This window comes from Sturnira hondurensis, unplaced genomic scaffold (genome assembly GCF_014824575.4).
Source record: "Sturnira hondurensis isolate 20B ecotype Veracruz unplaced genomic scaffold, ASM1482457v3 Scaffold0018805, whole genome shotgun sequence".
Classification (NCBI taxonomy): Eukaryota; Metazoa; Chordata; class Mammalia; order Chiroptera; family Phyllostomidae; genus Sturnira; species Sturnira hondurensis.
Genome location: NW_028091436.1, coordinates 1238837 through 1262605, shown reverse-complemented (window position 1 = coordinate 1262605; position 23769 = coordinate 1238837). Strand labels below are relative to the sequence as shown.

The following is a 23769-nucleotide window of genomic DNA, read 5'->3' as shown; positions in this document are numbered from 1 at the left end:
GGGCTGCTCCCAAGCTCTGCTTGTTTTCGGGGGACCCAGGGACAGGAATCTGACCACACGTGTGTGGCTCATGCCCCATCTCCTCTCACCAAATCTACCGCAAAACACGCCTTCATATCTCACCGGGGTGGGGGATGCAGTGCAGCCCTCTCTCACCCCTGCCTCAGCCCGAGGGGTCAGCGAGGCTGGGCTGGGATCACAGGTTTCGGGTTCCAGACATGGGGAGCAAGGTTCGGGAGGGTTTGGGGACGGCAGATCCTGGCTTCGGACCTGGGCTCGGCTTTCGAGGTCAAGCAGCCACTTGTGGGCTAGCCCAGAGACCTGAGGGTTCAGCGCCCGTGCACTTCACCCAAGGTGCCCCTCCCACACCAAGACTGATCATTAATTGTTTCTAGAATGGGGGGAGGGTCTTCCCTTCACAAATGGGGAACTATGCCAACTTTGCCACCTGTTATGTTATATCCACTTCTTCAAAAATAAACTCTTGGCTGAAACTGTTCATCTCTTATCTGGAAGCTGTGCTTTTCTTTCTTCTTTAAACACTAGGCAGAGGTCTAAGGGGCTTCCAGGCTAGTCAGTCACTGGTGCCTGGGCCGCTGAGAGAGTCACACGCATTAGACAGTAGAAGGGATGGTAGATACAGCCATTCAACTGGAGAAGGGATGGTAGGCACACTCATTCAACAGGAGAAGGGATGGTAGATACAGCCATTCAGCAGGAGAAGGGACGGTAGACACACTCATTCAACAGGAGAAGGGACGGTAGATACAGCCATTCAGCAGGAGAAGGGACGGTAGATACAGCCATTCAACTGGAGAAGGGACGGTAGATACAGCCATTCGACAGCAGAAGAGATGGTAGGTACAGTCATTCGACAGCAGAAGGGATGGTAGATACAGTCATTCGACAGCAGAAGGGACGGTAGGTACAGTCATTCGACAGCAGAAGGGACGGTAGGTACAGTCATTCGACAGCAGAAGAGATGGTAGACAAACTCATTCAACAGGAGAAGGGATGGTAGGTACAGCCATTCAATAGCAGAAGGGATGGTAGACACATTCATTCAACAGCAGAAGGGACGGTAGGTACAGTCATTCAACAGGAGAAGGGATGGTAAATACAGTCATTCAACAGGAGAAGGGATGGTAGGTACAGTCATTCGACAGCAGAAGGGACGGTAGGTACAGTCATTCAACAGGAGAAGGGATGGTAGATACAGTCATTCAACAGCAGAAGGGATGGTAGATACAGTCATTTGACAGCAGAAGGGACGGTAGGTACAGTCATTCAACTGGAGAAGGGACGGTAGGCACAGTCATTCGACAGCAGAAGAGATGGTAGACAAACTCATTCAACAGGAGAAGGGATGGTAGTTACAGCCATTCAATAGCAGAAGGGATGGTAGACACATTCATTCAATAGCAGAAGGGATGGTAGATACAGTCATTCAACAGCAGAAGGGACAGTAGGTACAGCCATTCAACAGCAGAAGGGATGGTAGATACAGCCATTCAACTGGAGAAGGGATGGTAGATACAGCCATTCAACAGCAGAAGGGATGGTAGATACAGCCATTCAACTGGAGAAGGGATGGTAGGTACAGTCATTCGACAGCAGAAGGGATGGTAGATACAGTCATTCAACAGCAGAAGGGATGGTAGATACAGCCATTCAACAGGAGAAGGGATGGTAGATACAGTCATTCAATAGGAGAAGGGATGGTAGATACAGCCATTCAACAGCAGAAGGGATGGTAGATACAGCCATTCAACTGGAGAAGGGATGGTAGGCACAGTCATTCAACAGCAGAAGGGACAGTAGGTACAGTCATTTGACAGCAGAAGGGATGGTAGGCACAGCCATTCAACAGCAGAAGGGATGGTAGATACAGCCATTCAACTGGAGAAGGGATGGTAGATACAGTCATTCAACAGCAGAAGGGACAGCGGGTACCTGGCCCCATCCCTCAGGAAGCTCAGGCGTGAGGTTCAGCACTCCCCGCGTTCTGTGGCATTGGCACAGAATATAATGATTTTGAAAAACGATGACGGGAAGATAAAAGTGATGAAAACCAAACCTGGCTCACAATTCATCCCTCCCTCTTCCATCGTCACGCAGGGATCCAACTAATTCAAAACCCCACCGATGGGCGGCAACTCAAAGTATTTTGCCACAGAGTTGCTGCAGGATTTCTCAGCCACAGACGCAAATGCACAAGTCCAAGAGACGAATCTCTTGTCACAGCCCAGAGCGGCCTGTGTGATCGCGGCCAGCAGCCCATGCCAGCGTCCTCTTGGTTTTTCTAAAGTCTGTTCTTGGGTAGCAGGCGGGGAGTCGCTCAGCTGGGGCTTCCCCGTCTATTGTGGTCAACGTGGCAACCACGCGGGACTCGGCCCCGGCGTGGAAACCTTTGAACGCCACATCTGCGAGACTCTGTCGTCTTTTCCAATTCTCAGCGCCCTGTCTCTCCTCTACATGGATCACATTTTCCAAAACATAAAAATGTTCTTTCTACTTTAAATGTTGACTACATGTGAAAAATTACCTCTGGTTCTGTTACTTCAAACTCTTCTTTTATGTTGTGCAGGCATGTCAAAGAGGATTTTCCCAACCAAAGCACCGAATTTGGAGAGTTAGACACATCTGTTTCACGTTGCAGTTTGTTTTATTTTATTTCTCGGGATATGAATTCACAACTATCTTATAGCCGAAGACTAAAGAAAAAACATATGTTGGTAAATCTGATTTCTGCATTTTTTCATTCAAGGGACGTTGCCTCCCTCAGCCGTCTGCCAATAAGTAATAAATGGACTTGGCAAAAAGTTTATTTAAGTTGGCTTTATTAACCCAACAAAGTGCAGAAATCAAGTCTGGGACAGGCAGAAAAATCTGTTCCTTTGAAGTCAATAAAAATCCATCTCCTTAATCCTTCTTTTATTGCAAGGAGTGGTGATTTTTCTCATCTGACTCACCGAGAACCTTGATTTGGCTAATCGGTCTTGCTCTGTTATCTTTCTCCTCCGGAGCTTCCCTAACGGCGCATCCCTAACGGCGAGTCCCTCCCCCTGACTGCGGCCACCTTCCGCACGTGCACAGTGGCCCCTCTGGTCCCAAACGCTCTCCAGTTCACCCTGAGGTAGAATGAAAACGCAGGTTCCTAATTACTATCTGTCTTGACAAGAATAAACGTAGCAGCAGGAAGCAAGCTAAAACGAAAGACCCACGGAGACAATCCACAAACAAATGACAGAAAGGTGGCTTGGATCCGATGTCATCTCTCTTTCCCAAGCTGTCTCCGTTACACCTTCTGTCACAACTTCCCATGACTGCCACTTCCTCGTTATAACCACTAAGGACGAAAATTCAGGACCTCGGTCTCATAACTCCCCTTCCACACCCCAACCTGCCCACGGAGGCGTTCTAGTCACAGTGGACGATTTGACGGTGGATTGAGTGCAGGCCTGTGAACCACACGATCGCGGTTCGATTCCCCGTCAGGGCACATGCCTGGGTTGCAGGCCAGTTCCCAGCAGGGGACTCACGAGAGGCAACCATACATTGATATATCTCTCCCTCTCTCCTTCCCTTCCCCTCTAAAGAGAAATGAATAAAATCTTTAAAAACAAACAAACAAAAACCACGCACAAAATTGAAGACACGCAGAGCCCGGCAGCCCGCCGTGACGTTTGGCTGGGCGCGGCAATGAGGACGAGTTTCCTTACCTAAGCTAAAGAGCACCAAGAATTTCAGACACACGAACTCCCGCTGGTCCAACTGGAGAGAGCGCAGTTTCGCCACCAGCTCCTGGGCGTGGCTCATGAGGTTGTTCAGGGTGGCCCCAGCCTGCGATGCTATCATGGCGTAATCCACCTGCAACACAGAACAATGGTCGAGCTCAGAAAGGCACAGTTCCCTTGAGCCCTTTCCCACCTGTGATGCGGATTTGTAACAGGTGGCCTTCCCCAGACAAGGAGCCGAGGACACTTTGTATCATTAGAAAAGGTGCCGCAATTAGTCTGATGGGTCTAATTGTTTCATAGCTTTGTAGGGAATGGTTTTTTAGTAAAATACATATCTGTATCTATCTATCTATCTATCTATCTATCTCCCTTTTCTATTGTGAAATTGCATTATCACACAAGATTAAGACGTTATGTCTCATGAACAAGCTCAAAGACACTGTCCATGAAAAACGAGTTCATTCAACACAGCACTCTGAGTACACAGTGCTTGGTGGGAATGAGCCTGCGAGGAACAGGGAGGCGGAAAAACCTTTCTACTCAGAGACTGTGTTTCAAAGCCCGGATAGATCGCGTGCTGGTGGGCGCGGAAAGCGTCCCAGTTACATTGTTCCGCAGCTTGCGGCTTCCTACAGAGCTACAGCGACTGTTGCCGTGTGATTACGGATACATTTCTCTCCAGAGACAGCCCCGGTCTTGTTTCTAAGAAGAGTTTCTCCACGGAAGAAACAAAACAAAAAAAAAGGCTTATGTCCTTTCTCGTCAGAACTGGTGCCGCGATGCACCAATCTGGGGCTATTCGCGGGGACACGGGAGGTCGCTTTTCTGATAATAAGACGTTGGGCTGGTCGTCAGTGACCCATTACAGTCTGACGGGAAAGCCCAGCCGGTACCTGGCGCGCCCTCCTTCCTGGCCGCCGCGCGCTCCGGCACACGCCTCTTTCAGGTGCGTTTAATCTTGCAGAGGCAGCAAATCTGTCTGGGAGGCGAGGGCTCGAGTGCCAGTCAGCTGGAGCAGGCTGTATGAAATTTTTATATTTATTGACATTTCATTACCATAATTGACTGCGCTCGCCTGTCTAGGAGACGGCACGGGGCCGCCTCCCGAGCAGGCGGGCTGCTCCCCGGAGGAGAATTTGCAATTAAAAACAAGGCAGAATGGATTTTGTTTTTATTGTGTAAATATGATGAGTTGAATTTTCAACTTTACCTAGAGAATCCTGGGTGTACAGAAACGTGCTTTAAGAGTGAGAAAAATTATGAGTCCGTGGAAAGACGACCCCCAAAGGTGTCAATCAGTTTGTACAGAGTCAACGATGTGTGAAAATGCCACAGTGCTCGTGCCCGCCGGGGAGGCCCTGTCTGCCCTGGGGCGCCTGTGGCTTCCGTCCCGGACGCCTGCGCATCGGGGCTTCTAGGGGCTCCTTCGGCTTCCGTCTTGCGTGTGTGAAGGAACAGCCCTGCACGGGGGCTCGGGCCTTGAGCTGGGAGCAGGTGGAGCCTGGGGGCCCCCAGTGGTCAGCTGCCCAGCACAAAAGGACACGTCCGGGATCCTTTTGCCAGTTTCCTTATGGAAATGGCCACTCCAAGGAAGTTTTTCTTACGTAACATGGTGCCTGAGCTCTGCGTCTCTCCGGAACTGTTCTTGCTCTAACTGCTCCAGATCAGGGTGACAGAGACCCTGCAGAAGCAAACAGGACGGGGCAGTGGAGGACAGTCGGGGCCACAGAAGTGGAACAAGCCCGGGACGCAGCCACACAAGACCTCGGCCAACGCGGCCCGTTTTGAACGCCGCGCCTTGGGCAAGTCATCGGACGTCTCTGCCCCTCAGAGCCCAGAAATAAGGCTGTGAAGCCAGATGGTGATGAGGCCCCTCCCCTCCTGTGATTCTCAGGGAGGGCGAGCAGTGGGAACAGCCCTACCCACCGACGCTCAGAGTCAGGGGGGTTGTGGTGCAGCCGCAGCTTCGTGCGCACACAGCACGCTTTGCTCAGAGCCACCAGGCAGGCCCGGCTCGGGAAGGCGTCCTGACACCATGAACATGCTGGCGTTAACTCGGCGGTGAAGACGAGTCCACCCAGTTTGTGTGCCGTTCGACAGGGGTGCCGTCAGTTCAAACCCCAGACCTTCACACGTGCAGAGGCAGTGCCCAGAAACTGCGAAGAGCCTAACTAGCTGATTTTCCTATGACGAGATGGGTGCGTTCGAACTCGATGCGCCTGGCGTTCTGGAAGGCGTGAAGTAACAAGCGTAACCGCTCCAGGCTCATCTGTGCGGATGCAGTGTGGCGGCTGTGGCACGGGACCCCGGTGCCCAGCGAGGTGGACTCGGGAACCCACGGGCACGTCAGCACCTTCAGAGCTGGACATGCACTTACATGCTGACTCGAGAGCCCAAACATGCTTGGTATTACACAGGGGCTCTGATAACACCTCCCCCGAGGATAATTTATCAAACGGCGGGGCTCCGAAGGAGGAGCCGCGCGATTTGTTTGCAGACCAGCGCACACAGCCACGAGGTCCTCACGTTTTATTGCAAACGTAATTACATTCTCATTGTCGAAGGCGGAGTGCGCGCCTGTCTCAGGGGCCGCTGGCCTTGCCTTTTATGTACTTAGTAAAATTAATCGATCGCCTTCTTTCACGTCGTCTGCGTGCCATGAGACTCAAGGCAGGGACTGAAGAGATACCAGCGGCTGGTGGTGTTCCCTGCAGATGAATTCACCCATGGTGAGGGTAGGCACGGTGTGAGCTAAGATGCTTTTGGTTCTAACAGCCAAAACTTTTGATGAGCTGAATGTTGTAAGATGCCTGTCATTTTAATACGATTCGCCCTAACAGAAGATAGTAAGTTGCCAGCAGACCTGAGGGTGATGTTCCAGTGGCTGGTAATTAGCTACAACGTGCCAAGACCAAAGGCAGTCTCCACACAGGGTGCTCTATTGTATCTCGTATAGGTTTGGGGTGCATTTAGTTTTACAGTGTTGGGCAGAGACGGACCCTTGCCATAGTTGTAAGATACCACCCATATAGAATTGATTTGATAATGCTTACTGTTTGTGACCATCATTCGTTCCTTTTTGCTTGACCAGGTTATTTAGTATATACTTATATGGATGCCTGGTTCCCAGACAGAGTTGAAGCACAGTAGCTGACTTTTGCCCTGGCTGGCGTGGCTCAGTGGATTGAGTGCTTGCCTGCGAACCAAAAGGTTGCAGGTTTGAGTCCTGGTCGGGGCGCGTGCCTGGGTTGTGGGCCAGGTCTCCAGTTGGGGGCGTGCGAGAGGCAACCAGACATTGATGTTTCTCTCCCTCTCTTTCTCCCTCCCTTCTCCTCTCTCTGAAAATAAATAAATAAAATCTAAAAAAAAACACCCATGCAAATAAACACTTCCAGCTGTTCAAAAGGGATGGTCACAGGGCCATGGAGAAAAGTCTGGGAGGAACCCTGGAAATTTATGATGAGTGATCAGGGAGTATTGTGCTGGGTTTCTTCTGGTTGAACCTGAGAAGGCAGTGGATTCAAGGTCTGCCCAGCAGTTCCTTGTCACCTAACCTGGGGAGGGGGACCGTGGTCAGCCCCTCCCCCCGCGGATAAGGCACCCAGAGAGCTCCAAAGGCCCCTCAAATTCTCCAGGACCTTCCTCCGCAGCCCCTTCCTCCCAGCTCGCCGAGCCCGGCCGTGGGGCCCCCTGGGGGAGCCCGGGGGAGCCGGGGGCCCAGCCCGTCAGTGAGGGTGGGTTATACCCACCATCTGTGGCAGGTGTGGAAAAGCGTCTAGTGTTTGCCCTTCACATCTCCAATGTCCCTTCATCGACGGGGCCTTCAGACCTAGCCTTAAACCACCTGGGGAAGTCATCCCCGCCCAGTGAGTGGGTGTTCAGGTATTCTCCGCGCTTCTTTGAAATAATGCCGTGTAACTTCTCCCTGTGATAGTGCTGTGCTGATTTCACACGGCGCATCACAGACACAGGCTTCTGTCCTGGCTTCACGGCTCCCTCTGCACAAATCCAGGCCAGGGGGTCGACGTGTCTCTGTGGCAGATGGGTTTACTTGATTTAGGAAAGTAAGACCCCCCCCCCCCGGCCTTAGCATGTTTACTCTAAAGATTGGGAGAGAACTATTACAGAAATGGCTGATTTGGGGAGGTAGCATTACGAAAGACCCCCCTTTCCCTAAGGGATTTATTGCTGCAGGAGCCTGGTGGTGTCTAAGCCTGGGGAGAAGGGGGGCGGGATGAGGTGTGGGGGCGGACACTCTGGATCTTGAGGCCGAGTTAACTCGTTTTCATTAAGCAGTTGGGTTGGGGACACATTGAGTTCTAAGCCAGTCCACTCAGCTCGTGTCCTTTAGTGCCCGACACCCTCAGCATTACACAGGTGTCGTGGAGATATAAATGGTGCCGAGCACCTGGGTGGAAACTCCCTCCCCCTCCTGTGCTTTGGGGCGTCCTCCGTGGTCACGTCCCCCTTCGGAAATCGCAGAGCGCGCAGAGATCGATTTACAACGTTTTATCCGGCTTGTTCCGTGAAAGCCAAGACTTGCCTCAGTAAATGGGAGGGTCTGGTGGGAGGAATCCTTGTTAGGGTCTTCACCTGGGCCAGAGGGAAAGGGCAGGTGGTGGGGGGGGGCGACAGAGACCCGGCCGTCTGGGAAAGTGCACGCGCGCCTTGTCAATAATAGCGTAGGAACCAGGCAGCGTGCCAGACGCACGCAGGTGGTCACTCTGCGTGGTTCTTAAACACCGGGTCCCTCGGTGCACCTGCAACTAATATGGCGTTTACCGTCAACTGTAATTCTAAAATAGTTTTTGAGAAAAGTGTGGTGGGGGAGGAGCACTAGGCTGCAGGGGCTGGGGGAGGAGGGGACCCCTCCCCCCAGCGGTGGGGGCAACAATGCCCGAGACAGGGGACCACAAATGGCGTCCGTGCCTGGGCTGCTCTTGGTTTGGAACAGAAAGACAAGAAATGCACTTTCTCTACTTTTTAAGCGGTAATTACGCCTGCCCAGAGTCGGCACTTAAGGGAAAATGAAATGTGAAATAAGGAATATTTCTAAAGAGCTGGGATGGAAGTGCTCTGGGGGAGAATGGCAGAACCCATTTCGCTGCTGAAACTCAGAAGGAAATGAAATCACATTAATTTGTGGGCTGAGTCCCGTCCTCCTAATGCAGCTCCGAGCTCGGCGAGGGTGGGAGGGGGCGGGGAGGCAGAGCGACGTGACTCTGGAAATGGGTACGTTCCCTGCAAAGACACGGGGCACGGGGCGGGAGCCCCAAGCCAACGTCGTCGGAAAGCGCAGCCAGGCAGCCCCACCGATCGGGCTGTGTGCCCTGACCTGGCATCTTTTCCCAGCAGAGACCCAGAAAGCAGGGCCGGTAGCCACGAAGAGGCTGGAATGGACCCAGTTCGCAAAACCCCCCGAACCGCGCTTGCCTTTCATTGGACTGGGAAAACACGACGTATTTACAACGGGGAAACGGCGTGGAGACAGCCTCTCACTCCCAGAGTTTCTCGGCCCAGCAGAGTTTACGGCCGCCATCCCCGGTGCCGGGCACAGTACGGCCGAAGTGTGGTTGAACACCACAGCAGCGGCTGAGCAGGGACAGTGTCCCCCCCCACGGGACGCCGCTGTCCTGTGTGTTTATTTTGGTGAGAGCTCAGCCACAGGAGAGAGGGTCAGAAATACGAGGGCACGCCCCAGTCCCCAGAAATACGAGGGCACGCCCCAGTCCCGTGAGGTTGGAACGGGGTCCCCTGAGCCGACGTCCTCTGCCCCAGACACCCGCCCAGCTGGCCGTCTCCCCCCGTCAGGTCTGTGCCAAGGCCACACCGTCCACTGCGTGTGCCCTGGCGCGCGTGGGTCACGGATACGAGCCAATGTCCCTTTCTGCGATGACCCTTTTCTGCTCTCTTCAACAGCACCCTGGCCTCTGCGACGGTAGAGGTCTGTTTATGGGGGTTATTTGTTGCCTGCCCACGGCTCCCCGCGAGGAGAGCGCCCTGCTTTCCACGAGGGCGCCCATCCTTCCTGTCCGTCCACTAACCCGTGCCAAACCCCAGAACAGAGCGTTCCACAAACAGTCGTTGACAACACAAGATGTTTTCCCAAAGCAGCAGGAACCAGCAGCAATTTCTCCCTGCCACCTTCCTGTTGAATGACACCCTGTCCCGGACAACGAAGCCTCCAGACCCTCATCACTCTCCTTCCTCGAGGCTGAACACGCAGATTGTCTGTGGCATCCGAGCCCGCCCCTTCCACCCACGTGAACCCAAAGCCTTCCGGGTTCCACGGCTGATACGGTTTTCTAGTCACCGCCACACCGATGAAGCAAGTAGGAGAAGCTCGAGGAAGGAACCCCGGGCCCCCTCCATCGCCTGGGCTTAGCGATCATTTTGACCCTGCACAGCCCGGCAGGCCGGCCGCGGCCGTGTCTCTGAGATCCTGTCTGCCCGGTCAAGTTCAAATGTAACCGCCGGGGCAGGAACACGGTGCACCAGGCGCCCTTGTCCATCCCCTGCTGCCCGCCTCGCCCTTTGCAGCACAAGAACACTTCTGACCCAGTTACGTCCCTGCCGTTCTGAACACGCTTAATAAAAAGACGCTTTCGGATCTCTGCACTCACTTGTTGCCCGGTAACCAGGAAGATGCATCCTTCCTTCCCGTGGACCACCTGCCGGTAAACGTGGTCGAGAATCAGGAGCTCACTCCAGCAGTTCTGAAGTAGCTTCATCTGGTCGTCCACCTGCGGCAGAGACAGAAAAGCCGACAAGGTTACCCCCCACGCTGCTGTTGTCCCACAGTTTCTGGGCATCAGAGAGCCCCCCCATAAGCAGGGGGGTCCCCACCCATGGCCATCAAGGCAGGGATGCCCAGTTTACAGCATTGCTCCTGAAAATCATCATCTCATCTAGGCGAATCTTTTTTTGTCCACCTAGAAGTAGCTAACGCTAACTATTTACAGTCGGCGAGCCGCTGGGAAAAGGCGCTCCAGGACATCGGTCTGCCCGACGTGAACAGAGCTGGTAGAGTCTGCTGGGGGGGGGGGGAGGGCGGGTGGTGCAGGCGCCCATCCTCCCTACCCGCCTCTGGGATGACCCCGGGTGGCTCGTGCGCGTGGGTCTGGAGGCTAACTCACCGAACCGAAGCGGACACCCATCAGCTGCCCACCCGGGAGGATTTATACAGAGGACAGCTAGTCTCACAGCACCAGGGACTTTGGTGGGCGCACCCTGCCGCTGTTGGCAAAACCGAGCGTCCAGGTTGTGCCAGACTCTGCGCAGAGCAGGGTGGTCCTGCGGCTCCCCGGCCGGCTCCTGGGTCCCCAAACACAGCGCCTGGCACTGGTGAGGCTCTGGTTTGGAGTCCCAGGACACACCCTGGGTGTGAGCAGACCCGGTGCCCCTAGGGTCCCAGAGAGGGTGGGCGGCCGCCCCGGCGTCTCCTCCACCCACGCACCAGGCTCTCTCCAGGTCACGTTAAGAGGCGCTGGAGTTTTAGAAACCACGTAAACCTAACTCACTTTTAACACCTTCTCAAGGACGCGGCCACGCCGTAGCACTCTGGGTAAAACAAAGCTGGATGGGTCTTAGGAAGGCTCCCCTTGCACATTAGTAGGGACATGACCCTGCAGCTGTGTCCACGAGTCCGGACCTGGGGACCACGGTCCCCAGTCCTCGTGGTCTCCAGCCCCGAGCTCAGAGCTGTGACAAGGATTAGAGCCACAGCCATCCGGTCTCCACCTGCGAGAGCCAGGCCAGGCCCCTGCCTCTCCCCCCAAACCCACAAGATGGTTCTTGTCATGGGGCAGGAGCACGATGGTGGGCCACAGACCCCTTCGTGGGGTGTGAAACTATACACACTGAACGGAGACACATGCCCCGTTCGACGCGTCAAGACGACCGTGGAAGTCGAAGGGACAGCCGGACCCTGCGATCAGGTGGACACCTCCGCCAGCTGGTCTGTCCCCGTCCGCAGAGGTCCCTTCGTTCAGTACACAGACGTGTGGGGGGCCAGGCCTGGGCTCAGCGCCGTCCCCTCCCTGTGACGCCGCCGCTTTGGGGGGGGCGACGGTCGGTGCCAGGCACCGCTCCTCGTTTCCAGGGAAAGTCTCTGTTTGTGTGCTGTCCTGTGTGGGGCTTGGGCAGCCAGCGGGCGCTGCTGCCCCAGAGGCTGGGGGAATTTTCAGCTCAGAGCGCTTGGCTCCGGGGGTGCCACCGTGTTCTCCAGACAGCCGACACCGGCTCAGTGTCCCAGCTGACGTGCACAGACCCCGGAGGGCCACTCGGCTCCACGACACTTTTTTCCCTGTGACGTGAAGCTTCACTGATTTCTTCAACTCTTTACGGGAGGCCGAAAACACTGTGCTTTGCAATGGTCTCCCCCAAAACAGTTACGTGCATGTTAATGTTGGTGATAACTTCAAGTTGGGCGGGGGAAAGGAGAGGCCCTGGGGTGCATTTAGGGGCACCGGGGGGCATGCCAGTTTATGGGCCTATTCACAGCAAGGACGTGTCTGGTTTCCTCTGTGCAGGTGGAGGATGAAGGAGCCGAGAGTGGCCACCAGCCACACGGACGGGGAAGGCGAGGTGAGGGACAGGAGGGGCCCGGTCACAGGCCTCCACCCTCCGTTGGCCCAGACAGCCCCTGACCTTCACGTGCCGCGGAACGCCGATCCTTCCGATTGCAAGGTAAGAACTGAGGTTCCCCGGCCGCCTGTTCTTTGGGGGTTTTGAATATATAGTTGCAAAGACAAATGTGGTTTGGCGTCATGTTCAGAACAGGAGTTGGGGCGTGGCCTTCAGTCCCTATTCCCGACTCTCTCCCTCGGAAGAGTGGGGGAGGGGGAGACCGCCCAGTTGTCTTCCCGTTGGTGCTTGGCGTTCGGTGCTGTGCTCGGTGGTGTCTGGCTTCACTCCTCTGCGGCACGCCCCGGAGGGTCTCTGTGACGGCCTCGCCTGCGCAGGTTACCTGTCTGCATCCCTCGGGGCGGGGCCAGAGGACCGGGCAGCCGTTTGTGCAGAGCCTGTCCTACCGCCAGAAACGGTGCGTTTTGTAAGAGCTTGTGCAGGATGGGATGAACGATGGGACAGCCTTCAGTTCTGCGTGTTCCCGCTCTTCCCTGAGCGTCCTGGGCCCCAAGTCCCCGGCTGAGTGAGCAGCTGCTTGTGCACGGGACCCTCTGCACAGCCACGGGGCTGGACCCGCCTTCCTGGGGCCCTGGGTGACAGCTTCCTGACCGACTGTACTTGTAACACCCTTCCCGAGCCACTGACTCCAGTTTCACCCCCTCCCGAGGCGGCTTTCCAAGCCAACTTTCTGTCTCGGCATTTTCCATAATTGGTGACGTCGCATTTTCTGTTTCCTGGACACTGGCGGGGACACAGCTCCGCGGGGCTGTGGGTGACATCGTTTCTGTGCATCTCTGAATAAAAGGACAGGGTCGATGTGATGGCCAACGTATTCCTTATCTGCAGATAAGGAAGGTTGGTAATTTACAGGACACTCTTCCTTTAGCAAATGAGCTGGGTGGGGGCACAGGAGAAAAACGATCTGGGTCTTGGAGTCGATTTTTCACCCCCCAGCGCCAGCAATAAACAGTTTAAGAGGGGCCATTTGGGAAGGGGCACCGATGGCATGTGCCTCCCCAGAACTTGGCAATCGCCGTCTCGTACAGTCGGTCCTGGGTTATCAGCTGTAATAAAAGGCAGGCTTATCTCAGAAAGCGAGTCACTCATCGGGGAAGCTGTTTGCACCGATGCCCTGGACGAGTGTGGGAAGGAGCACAAGCCACGTATTGTTGCGGAGTTCAGCTCCCACAACCCAGAGGGTTAATCATTAGAAACCTGCGCTTTCTCAGAAGAACGGGCCAGTGGGCAAACAGCCTGAGGAAGAAAAATGTGTGGATCTTTCTCAAGCCCACATTGAACTTGTCAAAACCTTTCGGTCGCCCCCTCCCTTGCCCTTTCCACCGTCCAGCAGCCGGGCTGGGGTTCGCTCTTGCTGGGTGTCGGAAGGGGGCGTGACGATTCTTTGCGGCTGAGCTTCGGGAAAGAGGCTCGCGGGACACTGTTCTCCCGACCTGCACCCATTTCTTAAATCCGCTCCCTGAGCCGGTGTGCCGGGCCCGTGGGTGAGAACCTTGACGGAAAGTCGGTGACTAACACACAGCCGCTGCCTTCAAGGACAGGAGACGGAAGTGCCACCGGCCGCCATAATCGCAGGTCCCTGGGAGCCGAGGCACTTTCCTCGGTTCAGTTCCTGGGGAGGTGCCCAGGGGCTCCGGGAGCGTCTTTGAGGGGTCAGCCTCAGCAGCTTCTGCGTTACAGAAGCACCCAGCGAATGCTTCCTCACGGAGCTTCCGTTAGAAATCCTGGAACAAAGTACTTAAAAGGTGACGCGAGGGTTCTTCAGAATCGTCCCCAATGAGGTCCAGTTGTTGTTGGTAGTGTCCTTGTTACTTCTGCTTTTTGGCAAAAAGTAAACAAAAATTCCTGGAGGCGGACCCCCATTTATTTACTTATTTTTTACTGACGCAGAGAGAGGGAAGGGAGGGAGGAACAGAGAGAAACATCGATCGGTAGCCTGTCACATGTGCGCCAACCAGGGGCGGAACGCTTAACCCAGGCACTGACTGGGAATCGAACCCACAGCCTTTCCGCTTGCAGGATGAGCCCAGCCCCCCTGCGCCACGCTGCCTGGGGCCCCCACCTCCTTTACAGTTTCTTCTGTGGTGACAGTGACATCGATGGGGGTCTGTGCCGAAGTGTGTGTGGGGGGGGGGGTGGAGGAAACTAAACCGAGACCAATCAGAAGCAACCTCACCATCCTCAAGGAGAACCCGCGGGGGGGGGGAGGGAGGGGGGCAGGCGGCCAGGCAACCACCTCGCTCACCCCCCACTGTTTATACCAAGCACCCCAGTGACTGCAAACTGCTACAAAGTCCAAGAAAGAAAGGACCTCACATGAGCAATGATTAAACAAGCGCGAAGAGCAACACTGCTCCAGAGAAGTCACAGCCGGGAGGGCTCCCTGCTGGCTGCTGGAATACCGGGTGGATTTATAACCAGCGGCCCTTCCCAGCTCCAGATAAGAGAGGCGGGTGCCGGGGACTCTGCTGTCAACAGGCGGCCTGGAGCCTTGTGCTTCCGGCCCCTCTCTACGCACGGGGGCAGGGGTGCACGGTGTTTTCTGCCCCTGGGGCGTAGACTCCTATTGGGCGGCAGAAGCAGGAGGTGGGGGCTCTCACTCCATGACCCCTGCCCCTTTCCGCCCCCAAACCCCGTCTGAGCCGAGCCCCCTGCAGCCCCGTGCCCCCCGCCCCCCGGCCACGGCCAGCTGCTCACTCCTCCCCGTGTTCCGACACAGCAGCCCTGGCACTGGAATGACCTGCCTCCGTCGTGCCAGCCCTTTGGACAAAAACTCATCCTAAATTCCCTGTGTTTCCCTCTGAGGGTCTCTGCCCAAGCAGGCAGACCTCCAGAGCCAGCGCGTGCTGGAATGAGCCCCCGTCTGCCGCCCTGGTGGCCCCAGGCGGCCCCAATGGCAGAAACCCAGCAGGTAAGGGTGGGAAGTGGCTGTCACACGGCTGAGTCCTTAACCTCCGGGGAAGTGGGGACATCCTGGCCCCGCCCCACCTCCACACGATCGGGTGTAACGTGGGGGCGAGAACAGGGATTGGGCGACGGGTGAGGGAGAGAGCCGTGGGCAGAGAGAGGAGGCGGGACATAGAACCACCAGCCGGCACCTCTTATACCTCCACACGGAGTGGCCGGGACACTCAGAGGCCCGGAGGGAACGGCCGTAAGTGGGTTTCACAGCAGGTGCCCACGACCACGAGTCACCGGAGAGTCACCGGAACGGGCCGTGTGAGCAGCCGGGGCCCTTTCATGGAGTCCGTCCACCTCCCAGCCGGTCCCCTCCCTCCCGCTGCCTCTGTGGCTCCCAGCTTCCTGTCTTGTCCATCGCCGCCAGGCCCGCCGCCCTTCCGAGTTGCATTCTGGGAATGTGTGAAATCTAACGATACACTTCGCCCGGCTTTTCCTCCTCCTCTCACCCCCGCTTCCAGAAGCTTCCTGTTGAAATACGCACTCATTACACGCACACCTGTGGGCAGGTAGGAATTTCCACACGGTACCCTGGCCTCTTCCGTCTCGGTGTCTGTACACAGCCACCCCATGCCACCGCTCTCAGATCCCAGGACGGCGGCACGGGGCCCCTCTCCCTGCGCTGTGGGGTCACCATGTTGCACAGCCTCGAAGTCCCCGCGGACCGCGCTTCTGTAGGAAGACGCGGCGAGGGCGTCCCTGCCCGCCCCCCTGAGCTGCCTCCCGGGGATGAGTCGGCCGGCAGGACCAGAGGCCGTGCCTGTGCCAAGCCCCCGCGACAGGGGTCAGCTCCCGGATGGACGCCGGGGCCAGCCCAGCCCGGAGTTCGGGGAACACACACTAAAAGGAAGGTCGGTGTGTGGGCGCGGCAGCCCGGGCCCCGCGTGTCTTCTCCCGTGTGGGCGGGAGCCAACCAACACCAGGTCCAGCGGCCGCCTCCCGCGCTGGGCGCTACGGGGACGGGACTACATGGGGAGCTTGTTCTTGTGTCGTCAACCACACGTTAGTAAGAAACACAGCAAAACAAAACTACTTCCTACCCTCAAGGAACTTCCAAGTGAACAGAACAAACCAGACGTATGATTGGTTTGGCCTCTAATAATTAGAATGTGAGCATCTCTACCGTATACACCCGTGCGCACAGCCACGCCCTTAAATACAAGACGGGAAGCAGGTAATGGGCACAGAGGGTAGGAGACCGGCGGGGGGGCCCAGGAGGACGCGGGCATCGGAGGGAAGTGACGGCGGAGAAACACATTACGCGAGAGCAGGCCCAGCCCCCAAAGAAGACACCTGGGAATGGCCGTCGGATCTCAACCCGGACAAATACGAGGGGCAAACTGTGAGAGGCCCTAAGAGGCAGGGGACACAGAAGAGCCCCTCAGGGCCTGGAAGAGTCCATCGACGACGAGAAGCAAAAATATTTCACGGGGGCTAATGGGACGTGTCTTCCAGGGCTTTCCTCACTGGGTGCTGTTTCCCTGCCCACCACGACCTGCTTCCTGTCGCCCAGAGCTGTCCCCTGGCTAATTGAAGGGACGCGCCCACAGGTCTCACCAGGCAGACATCGTCGAGCCGTGACAGTGAAGCCCTTTAACGTGACAGGTTTTCTTTTGCAGGTTGGAACGTCCCTAAAGCACGTACTTACGGCCGTCGTTTCTGGACTGGGGGAGTCGGGGCACGTCTGTGACCTTCGGGTCCCAGGCACCGATGCCAGGAGTGTGGTGGGCCATCCCCTCCCTGGACACCCGTGATTAAGGTGTAAACTGAGGAAGGCTTGGGCCGCCCTATGCCAGGGGGGCGTGGGCCCACAGCTGAAGTTCTCGGGGAAGAAAGGGACAGGTGAGGCCACGGAGTGACTCCTGGACGGTCTCCACATCATGTCTCCCTTTGTGGACTGCATTTCAGAGCCAGAAAGAAAAAAACCTTCCTAGAGGGGAAAACGTCCTTGGGTCCCCTTGGCCGGCAGCTCCGCGTGGGCAGTTGGCCAAGAGAGGGAGGAAAGAGCCCAAGGGTCCCAAACAGCACTCATTAAAAACACAACCGAGAGGAGGGCAGAGGCGAAGGTGCGGTCCCTGTGGCTGGTGTGGTGACAGGGACAGGGACGGCTGGGAACAAGGGCTCCCAGGAGCCTCCCTCTGTCCGTGTCCCCGGGCCGGCAGAGGACACACTCCCTCCACCCAGTTCGGGTTCTCCCTCCAGGCCGCGGAGCCGAGTGGACAGACGGACAGTTTGTGCCTCAGAGACCCCAGATGGGGACTTGTGGGGGGGCCGTTTTCAGGTAAACCCCACCGTTCCTGCTGTGGGCACGTGGCCCCCCAGACGTATATGTTGCAGAGTGTGTTACGGATGCCGAGAGCTCCCACTGGCCCCCCGGTCTCGGACACTGTGGACGGCGCCCCTGCCCGGTGGGGTGAGAGTTCCCCATGCTGTTCTACTGCAACCCCCCCCCCCTGGCTCTGGACCGACTGTAGGGGCTTAATTAGCATTTGATCGATCAGCACTGAAGGCACCTGGTGTCCCCTCGGGTTCCTTCACAGGGGACACTCACCCTCAGTGTGATGTTGACAGGGTGGCTCAGGTGACAGACAGAACGAGGTGGGAATCCAGGTGTGGAGACCCCAGCCCACGGGCCATCGCTGGGCCCCTCTACCTGGGGTGACGGAGCAACCTCCTCTTCTCTCTGGAAGTTTATTGTTTACATACAGCGTCGCCTCGATTTCCTTCCCACCAGGCATCCTGCTGAGGGAGATTTGATTTTGCTACTGGAAGCGTGCAGGGGGTTGAAATTTGAGGACCCGCGCCCTTTGGAGACACAGACAGAGCCGCCAGGGGACGGGCCTAGCCGAGCGTGGATGTGAAGTCCAGATGGAAGCTCTCAGTTCTCGGAGGTGGGGGGCGAGGGGAAGGCTCTGAAGGCGACTGGGATGGGGGTGCGCGAACTGAGACCTCGCACCGTCCGGCTCCCCAGGGGCCTGTGTGGACACAGGGGCAGGTCTGTGGCTCTGCCGGGACAGACCAGCACCAAGACCAGCACGGAGCCCAGAGACACAAGCTGCTCTCCCTCCCGAGTGTCGAATGTGCACTAATTATTACGCGACGGGGCCGACTGGGTGTTCCTGAAGCTACATCTAGGCGAACAAACACTTACTCTGAGTTGGGACCTTTCCCACAGGCAACCTCATCAGGGTGAGTCCCGTGGGTCCCCACAGAGTGTGGGACACTTCCCTGCTGTCCCCACTGGGCCAGCATTGGGGGTCACCTCTGCACTGGGCGCGCCTGGCTTCTCAGGGTCCCTGGGAGACACTGAGTCGTCACCTCACTGCTGGTGGCAGGAGCCCTTCCCACAGCCCAGCCAGGTGACGTGAAGGACTCCCCACCCCACCGATCGACTGCAACCTGGAAGGAGGGACGTTACTGCCTGGAAATGCACAGTGCCGATATACTGTCACCCCCCCACCCCGCCCCCTTCTGACCAATGCTTTATTTCCCCAGTGCCGGCCAGTTAAGGGGGGACAATGTCCTGCAGTGGGGGCAGGTGCGCCAAAGCACAGGTGTGGGGGCGGAGGGAGGGGTCTGTGCGGAGTTGGGGCGGATGGAGAGGTGATGGAGGCGGGAACCTGTCCGGGAGCCCTCGTTCTTTTTGTCGGTGTCACGGGACGTGCAGAGTGACTGGAGCAAGTCGGGAAACTGGGGTGGAAGGGACGTGTCCCCTGAAGGCGCAGGAAGCGAGAGACCAGAGGTGATGTTGGCGATGAGCATGTGTGCTCGCAAGCCGGGCCAGGTGCCGTGCGGGCCCTGGGAGAAAGGCGCCTCTGTGTTCGCGGGGGAAATCGCTGCGAATGTGCCGTGTCTGTGAGAGGGAAGGGGACCGACTGGAGAACTTGCAGCAAAACGGGGTTTCCGGGCTGGGGAGAAAGCCAGCAGGGAGCAGTAGGAGAAGAACAAGGGGCAGGACCTGGGCGTCTGGAGGGAAGGGGTCTCGGGGACACGAGATGGGGAGGAGGTTGAGAAGACAAGGCCAAGGTTCACCGGCCAAGGTCACCGAGGGTTCAGGTCCAGCCTAGTTTGCTGCCCTTTCTTGTGCTCCAGGTTTGACTGGTTCGGGTATTAACAAATCAATGGGCCGGAGAGCTTTCTACCAAAGGGTCCCGCCTCTTCTTCAATAAAACCGAATGCCTCGCGAGTCCTCCTTCTGGGAAACATGTGGGTGTGCAGAGCAGATGGGAGTGTGAGCTTCTGGGGTTTAGCTGTGAGACGGACACACGTCCTGGAGACTCCACCAGCTTTAAAATCATCGTTTATTCACACGATGTCCACCCTTCTCTGAGGGAAGTTCACCTACACAAAGTTACTGATTGTCAATGCAAGGAAAACATTATTGGTTTTCCTTAATCATTACTGGGGGCACAGAATCACCCCATCATTTGCGGTTTTTTTAATCTTGGACTGGCTAGTTTGCTGCTGAATTATAAATACTTCTGATAAGTTTGCATAGTTAGAAATACTCGCGATCACTGAAATACACATAAAATAAAACGTGTCCCTCCAGACCAGGGATTTGCTTGCGCTCTCTGGGCAGGGTGTCCGCATCCACCAAGCCGACCGCCGCACAAGTGACACTGGGTAAGGAGTCACTGACCAGACAAAGGGACCCGGCAACCTCGGACCCTCCTGCGGTAGTGAACTGGTCTGTCTGCTGCTCCACCCCATTGGGGGTCGGGAAACCCGGGCCCCCGGCGCTCCCCTGGGGCCCCGGCAGGCACCTGTGGTCTCCCGACCCGCACGTCCCGACCCAGGCCAGTTAGCGGCTGGCCGGAACTGTGCCGAGGACGCAAAACTCCCATCTTTCACCATTTGGATTGGCGTCGGGACCAGGACACTCGCTCACATATTTACATTTTAAATTACTTAGAAATGATAAGAAACTTAGAGGAAACATCAAATGAGAATTGCTTTGAGAATTATTTGAATTACAAATGAGAATATTTGTTACTTCAGAAGAGGCGGCTTTGGAAATGAATGCTTCCGGATGAAATGAAATTGAATTTCAGAAACACAGTAAATGGAATGCTTGTATACATTTCCTTTAAAATTCCTTCGTACTCTGCCATACCCCATTTACAGGTCAAAACAATAAAAATTGCTTCTGTATTGACAAAATATGACAGCAAAGTTATGATAGTATTTCACACAGGTGATAGCATGTTACAAAGTTACCACTAGCAATCTGAGTTCTGAAAAAAACTTAACCGGTAGAAAAATTGTGACTTTTCCCCTTTAAATGAAAATTCATGTCATTATTTAAAAAGCAGAATTTCCCAGTCCAGAACCCCCTAGACTGAAAAACTGAGAGGCATCTGTCTGGTCTGAGTTTGGTTTCTTAGGGCTCATGCCAGAGAAGCATCTTAATTTCAGGAAAAAAAAATGCTTTTCCGATAGCTCGCACACATTTTTAGATTAAAAACCGATTAATAAATATAAAAGCTTTGTAGATTCACAGCCAAGTGTTTTGGGGGGTTTAGGTTGAAAGGCTGGTAACTAATTATAAAAGCTTGCCGGGATGAGTCAATTACCCAGATCAACACTAGGTGCCTTTTATACATGTAGACACGGGAATTATATTTCCCCGAAGTCACGTGTGAAAATTGCGAGTCAGAAACCTTCCACTGTGAAACGGGGAGGCTTAGCACCTCAATACACCATGAACAGTCTTTCCCAATAAAGAGCTGACTCGTGTGTGTGCACCAGACCCATGGAGGGTGGGCTCATTTCTGCAGTCGAATTCCTAGTCTTACAGTGACAACCGCGCCCCAATAAAGAACTGATGATACAAAGTCCCCCGGCACAAAACATCAGACGCGACCGTTGCCATAACAACAACGGGAAATTGGGTTTTGTTCTTCAGGGAACTTTCAGACTCGTCCACACCACTGTGGTGCATATTTCTAGTAGGTAAACACCGTTGTCTCTTCGAAGGCGCGTCTCTCGTGCCCAAGTTCCTTTTTGGCGTCCTTCCCACAAGCTGGAGATTTTCCTGTACTCATGGGGACAACGATGTTCTCCCACAAACAAGCTTTCGGGGCGGGGGGGGGGGTGGCGGCTGCCCGTCCAGTACACGCTGTTCCTCCCGCCAGTGAGATGGTCTGTCTCCCTCTGGCATCTCAGGGGGTGGGGGTGGGGAAGGAAGCTCTGAAACAGTCACACCGCAGGGAGACCAGAACTAGACGCGACCAGACACCTGCTGACAAACAGTGACAAATCCCAGTGCCACGGCGGTGACCTCCAGTTAGTCAAGATTTAATTAAGGGCATAATTAAGTCAGTGGAACAGAACACTAATGAGTGTTTTTTTTTTTAATACGGGTAATTACACGTACAAATACAAAGTGTGGCGGGGACCTAGCTATGTCATTAAAAAGAACAGCAGAGGATAACAGCGCGGAGCAGGCCTCTTCCCGGCTGTTTAAAAAACAAGTCCAACGCATCTCAGGTCGGATAATACGCGGGCAAGTTTATGGTGGCTTCACGCTGAGAGCATTTGTTATTCTGATTCTGCGACAATAAGCGACTCTGTGTATTGAGATCCCGGTTCCACTGGCTTTGAAGTCTTTCTGTGTGTAGCGTTTTGTCCGACTGCAAATGAGCCGTAGGGGCCGTCCCTCACAAGCGCCTTCCTGCGGATCGGCTTAGAGAGGGGTCCGCCTGGGCCGGGACATGGACAGATGTGGGGGACTGAGTCCCTGCCTGGTTCAGAAGGAGCGTCCCTTCTCTGAGCCCCTCTGATGGGAGCCTGGCTTATGCCGGGGACAGGAGCACAGGACCGTGGTCCATGGGAGGGTGAAGGGGACTGAAATTAAGTTGGAAACTTTTCAGATGCGAGAGAGGCGTTCGGGTCACAGGCAGAAAAGCACCCAGTGGCCGCAGGTGCTGTGACTGGGAGGCAGGCCTGTGGGGTGTGGGACCCGCCCTTCTGGGGGGATGGGTTCAGCCCCCCTCCCCCACCACGGGGGCGGGGCGGGGGCTGACGTGGCCAGCAAGCTCTTATCCGCTGGTCCTAGCCACAAGGAATGACAGGCAGGCTCCCTTCGTGGCGACGCCGGCCACCCGACTCTGGGCTGCTCCCGAGTCTGAAGCTTTCCTTTAAAAACAGTGTCAGACATTCTTCCTGCAGCGGCGAACACAACTCCTCGGTCTTCCCGGGCCAGACCGCGCTTTTGGGGATTCCAGGGGAAAAAGGAGGGACGGCTTTGTAGCCCCTCACAGCCCATATTCTCCCAGCGTGGGGTCAGCCGTCCTGGAAGATGGTCAGACACCCCGTCCCCCCCCCCCCCCCCCCCCNCTGGAAGATGGTCAGACACCCCGTCCCCCCCCCCCCCCGCCCCGCCAGGGCTGAGCTCGCTGCCTCTGCATGAAGATGGGGTGGGGGTGCCCCGCCCATGTCTGTGGGTCTTTCTGTGACCTGTCACACAGCGTGTCCCTCCCTCCCTCACTCAAAAATTAAGTGCCGATCGGTCCTCATCTACTACTGGGTCGGTCGCCCGACACTAACTTCTTAGAAATACCGACGCGTCTCTGGCCATCATGGGGAGACTGTCCACGTGAAGAATCTGCTTCTGACAAAGCCACTTGGGGTCACCGCGTCCGCTCATGGGATGTGGACATTTCAGACGGTGGCGTGAGAGGTCGCCAGGCACAAGGGCACTGGGGGACGCAAAAGAACAGGAAAACTCATCTTCTGTCCGGGTCGGAGTTGACGGAGCTCATTGTCCCTTCCTGCTTTCCACAAAAGTCAGCACCGTCTCCCCAGCGGGGCTGGCATCCGTCATCAGGAACTTGGACTCGCAAGTTCCCTATACATCCATGTACATAGACATAGACATGTGTATCTCCCCCACACTGGAGTTAGTAATTAATTTCGATCACTCACAAATCAAGGCAGAGTCGAATTCCTAAAGTGTTGATGAATATCACTGTATCTGTGGACCAAGGTCCGGGGCCATCTCAGCTGTGACACAGCTTCTGAGAGGCCACATGGGGTGAACTCCAGTGGCCCCTGACGCCAGTTTAGTGCCCGGCCGAACTCGTCTGTGCCCTGCGAGCCCTCGGGCGCGGTTTCTGGCGGCACTGCCCAGCGGCTCCAGAACACCCGTCATCGCTCCCTGGGTAGAAGCATCTTTTTCCACCTGCCTGTCCTTGCCCCGTCCCCAGACCACTTCAAAGCTGTTTGTCAAAAGCTCTGGGGGTGGGGCGGGGGTCCAAAGCAGCTGTTCCGCGGCGGCGTCCACCTTCCGCGCAGGCGATGTTTGAAACCCAGGCCCATGCTCGTGTCTGACCCCCGACACCCTTCACAGCCCTTTTTAGGGGCGCCGCCGCCTCATCAAGTTATAGGTGGATGAACGCAAGTGCCTTTCGCCCCCCCACCC

The 23769-nt window shown here is 55.9% G+C and overlaps 1 protein-coding gene across 5 annotated transcripts in view; it reads right to left on the bottom strand.

The window, feature by feature from the left end:
- The window catches only part of NR5A2 (nuclear receptor subfamily 5 group A member 2), an 83316-nt gene that overhangs the window by 20996 nt on the left and 38551 nt on the right, over window positions 1–23769 (bottom strand). For all 5 annotated transcript variants that reach the window (XM_037070507.1, XM_037070502.1, XM_037070505.1 and 2 more), the window contains 2 exons: window positions 10364–10483; window positions 3723–3870 (listed from right to left, as the gene is read on the bottom strand). In XM_037070507.1, the coding sequence (XP_036926402.1) occupies window positions 3723–3870; window positions 10364–10483 (268 nt within the window). The remainder of the gene's footprint in view (window positions 1–3722; window positions 3871–10363; window positions 10484–23769) is intronic.